At 39.4% G+C, this 9,268-nt stretch overlaps 1 protein-coding gene across 1 annotated transcript; it reads right to left on the bottom strand.

Moving 5' to 3' along the window:
* Positions 1 to 161: 161 nt before the first annotated feature.
* Positions 162 to 9,176, bottom strand: LOC137149039 (armadillo repeat-containing protein 1-like). Its single transcript, XM_067542291.1, has 5 exons — positions 8,728 to 9,176; positions 7,598 to 7,758; positions 6,104 to 6,171; positions 633 to 704; positions 162 to 369 (listed from the first exon to the last, which is right to left on the bottom strand). The coding sequence occupies exons 2-5, from the start codon at positions 7,641 to 7,643 to the stop codon at positions 244 to 246; spliced, it is 312 nt and encodes a 103-aa protein (XP_067398392.1). The 5' UTR covers positions 7,644 to 7,758; positions 8,728 to 9,176; the 3' UTR covers positions 162 to 243.
* Between the last annotated feature and the right edge of the window lie 92 nt (positions 9,177 to 9,268).

Genomic DNA, 9,268 nt, shown 5'->3' with positions numbered 1-9,268 from the left:
GGGAAAATACTTATCCTTAAGAAAATCTGTTTAGTATATTTCAGACTTTGCATGCATAGTGTATGAAGTCTTGTGAATGGAGCACTAGTTGCTCTCTTAAAACTTTTCAAGCACAGAGAATAACATGAAATTACACTCTCAAGACTACATGTTTTGAAGAGTTTTAATTGGTGACTTGTGGGTTACCAACAGAAAGTTTTAGTAAAAAAGTTTGTGGCATTATTAAGCCAGCTGCCCTTTGTGTCAGTCCGTGTTCCAGTTTGTAAAGCTGCCTTTTTCAATTTCTTTTCGTGGGTTTTCCTCTTCAGGTAAATAGTCTGGCAAGTGTGAATTCTTTATCACGTTTACAGTCTTACATGGAATAAAAATCTACAAGTTTCAAAAAGGATGAAATGTTAGAATTTGTGCCTTACTACTCTGAACATCTTACAGAAACTTGAACATTTTAGCATATAAACTACCTGAAACAGTTTAAATAAATTCTAAAAATTCCCCTTCAGTATTTGAAACACACTGCAGCACTAAACTTCAAAGTGAAACTAACTTCTTATTAGATTAAGATTATTAATAATTTAAAACAGTAAGAGCTTTTTCATAAAACAACTTAAAATGTCTCGGAAGTTGAGCCTTACCTCTTTTCTGGCCTCACATCTAATCACTTGTGCTTCTAGCACTTTTGTTGCAGCAACAGCAGAAGCTAAGGACTAAAACAAAGTTATGCAATTTTAAAAATCTTAACAGTACTACCAGATTAAAGATGGAAATTCAAAATGCTGTGTTGTGTGCATTTTATTAAAGCAAGTTATAACACACTGAAATGTAAAAGAACTAGCAGTAAAGTATTAAATGGAAGCTTTCAAATGGTTTTCAGCTATGTTGTTTATAGCATAGCCTGCTTTATTCCACAAATACAGTTTGAAAAGTTTCCAGCAAAAACCAGAAGCCCAGCCCAGCAGTAAGATGATTGTCAAAAGAAGGCTTGTAAAAGCTTAATTTGTATCAAGGCTCACCTATCTCTTCTTTCTAGGATAATACAATAGCACATATAGTAACGTATACACATACAGCACATTTTCTAGAATTAGTAGTAATATAGTAGTCTGTGTATAAAAAAGTGTTTTAAGTGAGGTGTAAGCCAGTAGTATGTGGAGAGCTTGGTAGTAGGATATATAACATCTTAAAGTTGATGTAGGTGTTGTAGAGCTAGTGTGAAATACAGATCTCATTACTACTGGGGAGGAGGGGATGCCTCAGTATAGTATCTAGTTGGCTAATTTATTACACAAGCCTTCCGTCTGAAAAGGACCATAACCTCTCCCCTTATACACCTAGTTATGTGGATGTTTATGGACCAACTTTTTAGCTTTATTTCCTTCTTAGTGGGGACTTGTTGTTTATATTGGCTAAGAATCCTGTTAAGACTAAAATAAGAATATTAAGTGTAATGGAGTCAGAGAGGTAAGTCTGAAAACATTGGATCATGTTATATTGTCAGTTATTTATGCGTCACTTGTAATGTTTCATAAGTAATGTAGTTCTAGGTGGCTTAATGAAATTTCATAACCAGAAATGACAAGCACCAAATGCTACAGAACTCTGGCCCACCATCAGGTGCCCCATAGCTAGTTTAAGCATCCCTGCTGTAGAGTAATGAGCCACTTTGAGCACATGCTTTTATTACCATTGTATCAAACTGATAGAAACTTTGATACAGTATACTTTGATACTGTAAATAGGAAAGTTGGGGTGGGGGAAAAGCATGGCCTCTGTTAGATTTTACTCTAACAAGTACACTTCTTAAGAGACAACTGAAATGTAAAACTGATTACTCTGACTTTCAACAAAGCTTAACCCAGGCTTCTGGTATGCTAAATTAGAGGGAGCGAAAGGAGGAATGGAAAAACAATCTAATTCTGAATTAAGTATTTAGAAACTAGTATCCCAGAGTTCACTCTGAGTTAAACAATCAATCTAAATCTCAAGGCAGCTAGGAACATGTCAAATGGGGTAGAATTGGACTTATACTATATGAAGAAAATTGTAAACACTTGTACTGCAACAAATCTAAGTAATTGGATCCAGCAGCCTAATCGTCAGGCAGCGGATAGTATTTGTATTACAGTAGTGCCTAGATGACCCAACTGAAAGTGGGCTACTTGGTGTCTTATAGCAATACCATGAGATTGCCTGCCTATGAATTTAAAGAGAATGGATTGGAGAAAGTGTTATCCCCATTTTATAGAAGGGAAACTGAGGCACAAATAGTGACTTGCCCAAGCTTGCAAAGGAAGTCTCTGGCAAAGATAGGAATTGAATTCAGGTCTCCTGAATCGTAGTCTATTACCATAACATCCTTTTACTCTGTTTGGACCAGCCTGAGGATTAGATAACAGAAGCCTACTGCCCTTCAGCATGGTGTGACGGGAGCTACCCACTACCAGCATGAAGAAAATATTTCTGGATTACAGAATAGATAGGAAGTGGCAAAGTTTTCTGTGACATTGCCTCTCTAGAAAACTTTTTCAACAGACATTTTCCTAGAGACTTCAGTTGCAGATTTCCTGAGAGAACCCACAAATGAGAAATTACACAATTAATTAGGAAAGGTGATATAAAGACAATTTATTAGAGCTTGGATAAAAGGCACTGGTAAGACTTCAGTTCCTATCACATTATCTAGTCCTTCAATGTGAAAAGTAATGGTCTTTGTAGTCTTGTTGGAACTGTTGAGGAAAAGTTGTGTTTTGAATTTTTTATTGGATACTACTGGAGTACTTGTTTAATAGGAAGAGTATTCACTGCATTCAGTATTTCTCTTGCTAGAAATTGAAGACTATCATTGAGATTACATCTATGGGAGAAGTAGTAAGAACTATCTAGTTGCTTTCCTAATAGTGCCTTTTTGTAGCGACACTGAATTTTGAATTGAGGTAGACCAGTCTGAGAGAGTTAGTGGTGGACAAGACTTGGACAACAGTTTAATAAGGCCAGATCTGCTTCCTCTCCTATAATATCATGGTGAAGCCATTCTGTTTAGAGACATCTATGGGGTAATTTTGCCTACTGCAGACTTAGAGACAGGATCTTGCAAATTTCCTCTCCAGGTACCAACTCACTTTAGTACCCACTTTAGCATTCATCTCCCCAATTTTTTTGGGGGAAAAAAGCAAAACTGCCAGTATGGTGCAGCTCTTTTGCTTACTTGAGTTACGTACTTGCTGCTTCAATTTTCTGCTGTACAGAATCCAGCTATTTTGGGAGTTGCCCTTGCTCCAAGCCCCACTCCAACCAGCGTGGGGAGGCCTGAGCCATAAACTGCTCTGCTGTTACTACCTCTTTTAACCACTATTGGTGGCTTGCTAGCTTTGATTTGCCATATCCCAAGGCAGTTTTTGAAAGGTTACTAAAAGTTGAACTACAGGCTACAGTAGTCTTCAGCCCACCTTTGCTTACTGCCACCTCTGGAAACTCATCTCCCACCTTAAGTATGGTGCCCACAACTTATCTAGTACAGGTTTTGATCAGAATTTCTAATCCTGGTCTGCGTCTTGTCTTCTAGCAGTGATGTTACATCATCTTTGGCAGAAGAGGGAGGAGATGCAGTGGCCTCTCTCTCTCTTTCTCTTTGTTCAGTGTGGATAGACTGCTGAAACTACATTCAGCTTCAGATGTAACATCTCTGCATCCATCTCACATGAAGCTGCCTGCTCTTTCTGAGGCTAGTTTGCAATTCCCTTTCTAAGGGCTTGTCTTCACTTACCTCCGAGATTCGGTGGAATTCGACGCAAGCTATGCAAAAAACTTGCGTAACTCCCGTCGACTTCTCTGCTTCTGTTCTGCGCGCTGTTTTCATTGCACTGTGCTGACGGGAACCACGTTCCTGTTGACACAGCGCTATGCCACTTGAGAAGGTAGTCTTAATACGTCGATTTCTGGATCGACTGAGTGGGTCTTCACTGACTGCTCGGTCGATCCAGAGAAGTCTATCTGACGGCAGCGAATTTGCCACTGTCAGTGAAGACATAGCCTCATTCTTAGAATCATAGAAGATTAGGGTTGGAAGGGACCTCAGGAGGTCATCTAGTCCAAACCCCTGCTCAAAGCAGGACCAACTCCACCTAAATCTTCCCACCCTTCTTGATAAAAGGGAGGATTTTCTGTCCAATTGTATCTCCACTGAATAAGAGAGAAGAAGATCTCTGCTGGATGTATCCTTGACCAGAATAGCAATGGATAACAGCTTTTGGGTGTGGGTTGCTCCTAAGGTCCTGCTCTTTTCTGGGTCCAAGAAGGAATCACGCTCAATATATTGCTCTCTTGTACTTGGTTTCATTCAAAGACACTTAGATCTTGAAACTAAAGAAACTGATTTTCTGCACTTTCATATCAGTGTGAATTATCTTGCTGCTACTTTACTGTTTACTTTAAAAGAACTGTTTTTTTTCTGTCACTTCAATCATTTTCTAGCACATTCTTCAGTTTTAGGCATACTGAAACACACTCATCTGATGCTGGTGACCATTAAACACAATGGTTGATCAGCAGCTTCCACATTTACTACAGTTCAGATGACTCACCGCATGAACTCAATACTTGGGACGATTAAAAATAAAGAACTAGCTAGTCTTATATTCAAATGTGTTGAGATGCCTTGTCCACCTTCCCAAAATGTCTAAATTCTAATGGTTCGTAAGTCCGCCTACATTAACATCCCTATGTTAGCCATATCCTCATACTTTACCCCTTTCCCATCCTAATTCTATAATTTATTCCCTGATAGACGCATTGATTTTCATTTCCTTTTAACTTCTTAGAATAAAGTTTTCATTCAACAAATTGAAACTAGAACCTAGTGTATTTCTAGTATTAAAACTTAAATTTTGTTTAAAATACTTGAGTTTAAAATGTTAGAACTTGAAAGAATGCCATGGACTTTTTACTAATTTAAAATTGTGTAAAAATACTGGTCATAACCTAAATTTGCAACTTCTGAGCTATTGCCTTTTCTTCTAGTTCTCCAACCTTCCAGTCATACCACATTCGTTTATCATAAGTGCACAATTTGGAAGGACATTCTGAAAGAAAATGAAACACCGCAAAAGTGAGGGAAAATATTTTGAATACTAATAGTTTGCAAATAAGGGCTTTTACTTAAGTGCGGCAGTTTCTTTATACCTTAAAATTTGAAATTCAACTTGTTACAGGAGTCAGACTGCAGCACCGATGTCATGGAAATTAAGTTCCACTACTTTGACTAACCGACCAATAACACACATGCAGAAGGATGGCATTTGTTGAATAGTGATTTATTAAATCAACTCAATATTATTGGTCCATGCAAGAGATTAAGTGAGAGAATGTAAATTAAATTCTCCCCTCTGATTCAAATGGGGGAAAATTTCAGTAGCAAAATTTGGCCAACAGAGTCAAAATCCATTAAGTGTTTCCTTTATTTACAAATATATTAACGTGAGAAAATTGAAAATCGATTCCTTAAGAGAACCAGTGGTTCTTAAACTACAAATTTGCCAGAATACAAGTTTTCATTTAAGATCTGTTTTAAGGATTTTTTGTAATGCCTATTATATTAAAGTCTGAAAAGATAAATTAGCTCTGTGAAGCCCTTGGTAAACAAAGTGTAAATGAAAGAGACAAGATGGGGTGAGGTAATATTTTTTTATTGGACCGACTTCTATTGGTGAGAGAGAAGCTTTTGAGCTACACCGAACTCTTCCTCAGGTCTGGAAAAGGTACTCGAGTGTTGCAGCTAAACACAAGATCAAACAGATAGTTTAGCATGTACTTTTTCCAGACCTGAGGAAGAACTTGGTGTAACTTAAAAGCTTGTCTCTCTCTCTAACGGAAGTTGGTCTAATAAATGATATTGCCTCAACCCTCTTGTGTCTTTAATATCCTGGGACTGACAGGGCTACACCAACACTGCATACATAAGTGTAAACCAGGCAATACTGCATACCTGAGTCTCAAGACAAACATCTCTGCTATTGCCTAAGCAACACCAGTATAAACACTGCAGTTTGACTACTGCTGTTCAGCACTCTAGAGACAGTAGGGAGATAAATAAACATACTTATACACATACTTGTAGCTTTTCCCAGCAGCAGCAGAAGGAAGCGCTTGAACTGTGTGAGAATTCCTCTCTGCAGGAACCTGTAAGTAAGAAGATAAACGAGATCTCTCCAAGCACCTAGTGTGCCTTCAAACTTCAGCTATCTCTTAATCAGAAACTAACATGGAACCTTCCCACCCAGCACATCATTGATACAGAAATTTCTGGACCTCATGGCTGTCTCCTCTTTTCCCAGGCATTTGTGCCAGCATATAACAAGTAGGCATCTGATGAATGTTTCCAGCCCTGATATTCAGAAAAAATACCTTTATTAGCCAGAGCCAAGTTGAATGACAGACTGACAGAATCATTGACCTAATATATACAACAACAGGTGGGAGAACAGAACTTCAAAATAACAGGAAATAGTGGTTAATTTCTTCCCTTACCTCACTACCTCCATACACAAATAGAGGTGAAAGATTATAAAAGTGAGAAAAACAAGATGGTAATAATGAAGCATATCTGGTGCCTTGCAGAAGTATAAGTTCCTTATTACATCTTGGTTGGACATCAGATCAAAACAGAGGGCTCCCTGTTGAGCTCCTAAATACACTCGTTATGCCTATAAGAATTTTAAAAAGGCAATTTAGGTGCTAGGGCCAAGAATATTTCATCTGTCATAGAAGATCTTCATTAGGGGTCAGCATCACAAATTAAAAGGGATTCATCCTATCTAAGAAAATAAAGTTGTTACATGTCCTCACAAATCACTAAGAAAGCTGAGAGAAGTTACCTCAAATTAAACAATTGATTCTTCTTATACAACTTTTTACATCTTCTCAAAGCCATAAATTAGAAAGAGTTTCTAGGCTACACTCTCCAAGTGCCATTGGTGGCAGTAATAGTTATGCATTGCTGTCAACAGGACATATAGTTGGAAGCAGAATGAAAGGCAGTATAGTAAGGAAATAAGTGAACATTGAAAAGGACTGCACTAGGAATGAAGAGTATTTTCACAAAGTGGTATACAAGTTACATGCAGCAGTACCATCAACGATGCACATAATCTCAAAACATTCTTCCTAGCAAAAAGCATATTGTCTTTATCAGAAATTAACATCTAGTAACAGCCACTGTCGGTTTTAATTATCTGGATTATTTGTTTTGGTTAATAGCTGACTTTTTTTTTTTTTTTTTTTAAAGTGACAGTCAAAATTGTTTGACAAATGTTTACTTACTATGTTGAATAACACCTAAAATTACTACATATCTGAAAAAATATACAGCATGCTTTATACTACAACATGGAGCAAGCGTTCTTTACACATAATACAGATTACTGTATTTGCCTCCAGGTAAAGTACCCACCTAAAGAGAGACTAGACTTCGACAGATGCAATTCCGCTAGTATCTACATCAGGGAAAATTACATTAGTAAGTTTTCAGTTACCAATTCACTAAATACTGGCATTAGATTGTAACTGAAGATACAAATTTGGAAATCCACACAGAGAAAGCAGTTACTTGAAGAGCTGAATGCAGAACTTTTTGTGTTTGGATGCGGAAACATGAGAGCAGAAAGACTTCCTTAATCTTTCACAATTGCTTCTCTGTTGCGTAGGTCTGAAGACAAATCCTGCAGTTAGTTTGCTATAGTCAAAGCGTCCATTCTTGTACCACTGTAGCTGTGAAAAGAAATTAGGTGTTACTCTGCCTCCATTGTATTGGAAATAAAATGTCACTTACCACTGCAAGCAAAGCAGACAATTCATAATGCCTTTTGGCAAGTGTGTAATGGATATGAAAAACTGCCCTACTACACACTTAAGATGTTCGCGCTGGTTATGTAGTATGATGCAATTACCATAAGCTAGATACAAATTATATAAAATTGTGACTGTAGAGAAGTTTGTTTTACTCTTTTTTTTAAAAAAATACTTCTATTCCATACTATTAGATTTATTAACTGAAAAATGTCATAGCGTTTGTGATAGTGTATGACCCACAAAAATGTAATAGTTATTCTGGCTCTGTTTTTAAAAAAAGGAATATTCAAAGGGACTGTAGCTGTCTTCCATGTGAGTGAAAGGGGACAACTGAGCCTCAAGTGGAAGGGGTCCTCTGCATGGTAAAATGGGGGGAAACAGCAGTTCTTTTGTAAGGGGACTATGCTTTTTAGATGGGTAGGGCACAGTAATGAGTTATATTAAGGATCTAGTTGGGACTGGAGCCCATGCTGAAATAGGTAGTAGTGAGTAAGGTTTTTTTGGGAGGCAATCACTTTCACAAGCTACTGTCTTGATTTTGCAACTGGATCTGCTCACATAAACCCTGCATCAAATTAGCAGATCCAGTTGCTAAATCAGGATCATACATTGTAAAATTGGCAACATGCCTTTAGAAAAGTGTGTGTGTGTATTTAATTGTATGAGAGCTGGTAAGACAACTTCTTTCATTTTACTTCATATTCAGTAGCCGGATGCACCGAGACCATTAGTTTTGGAATTCTAGGGGGCAGGAAGAAGGGATCCTGCCCTTTGCCTGCACCCGTATGAACGCAGAGGGAGATAGTCAATTTGAAATTTGGTCAGTTTTTTAAAATGAGATAAAGTAATTTCAGGTACTGCTCGCCTCCCAACCCCGGCTTCACCCACCCTCTCTGTCAGTGCTGATCGCCTTAAACCAGTGACGGAGGCGGTGGGGGGGTGTTTCTCCTGTGTTGCTGCACGAAGGGGCAGTGCGAAGGAAACCTTGAACGTCGCTCTGCACGGAGCGCTAGGAACTGCACACAGCAGGCTGCGGGAGGTACGGATTTAAACGGCAGGTCCCGTCACGCGGCGTGTAACTGGGACAAGGCAGACGGACTGAGGGCCCGCGCTGCTTTTAATACAGATGGGCCGTACGCGTCACGCACGTGATAGGTTCCAGATTGTGGGCGCGGCGCGGCGCGGCGGCGTACCCTCGGAGTCCATAGCCAGTGGGGCCGGCTCGCTGACACGCAGGGACGGCAGCGGGCCAGGCGCGGGCCTCGCTTCCTTCCCAGAGGGAGAACGCGCCGGGTCCCGGCCCCCCTGGGCCGACGTGAGCTCGGCCGCAGCGGAAACCAACGGCTCCCCGCCCCCGTGCCGGCGTCACCCGCCACTAACCGACAGCCCCGCCCACCTCACCCTCCTTGTTCCCTCCCACCACCAGCCT

This window comes from Emydura macquarii, unplaced genomic scaffold (assembly GCF_026122565.2).
Source record: "Emydura macquarii macquarii isolate MOO-44397 ecotype Brisbane River unplaced genomic scaffold, CSIRO-AGI_Emac_v2 contig_705, whole genome shotgun sequence".
Taxonomy (NCBI): Eukaryota; Metazoa; Chordata; order Testudines; family Chelidae; genus Emydura; species Emydura macquarii.
Note: the sequence above shows the minus strand (reverse complement) of the source record. Positions and strands in the feature narration are given on the sequence as shown.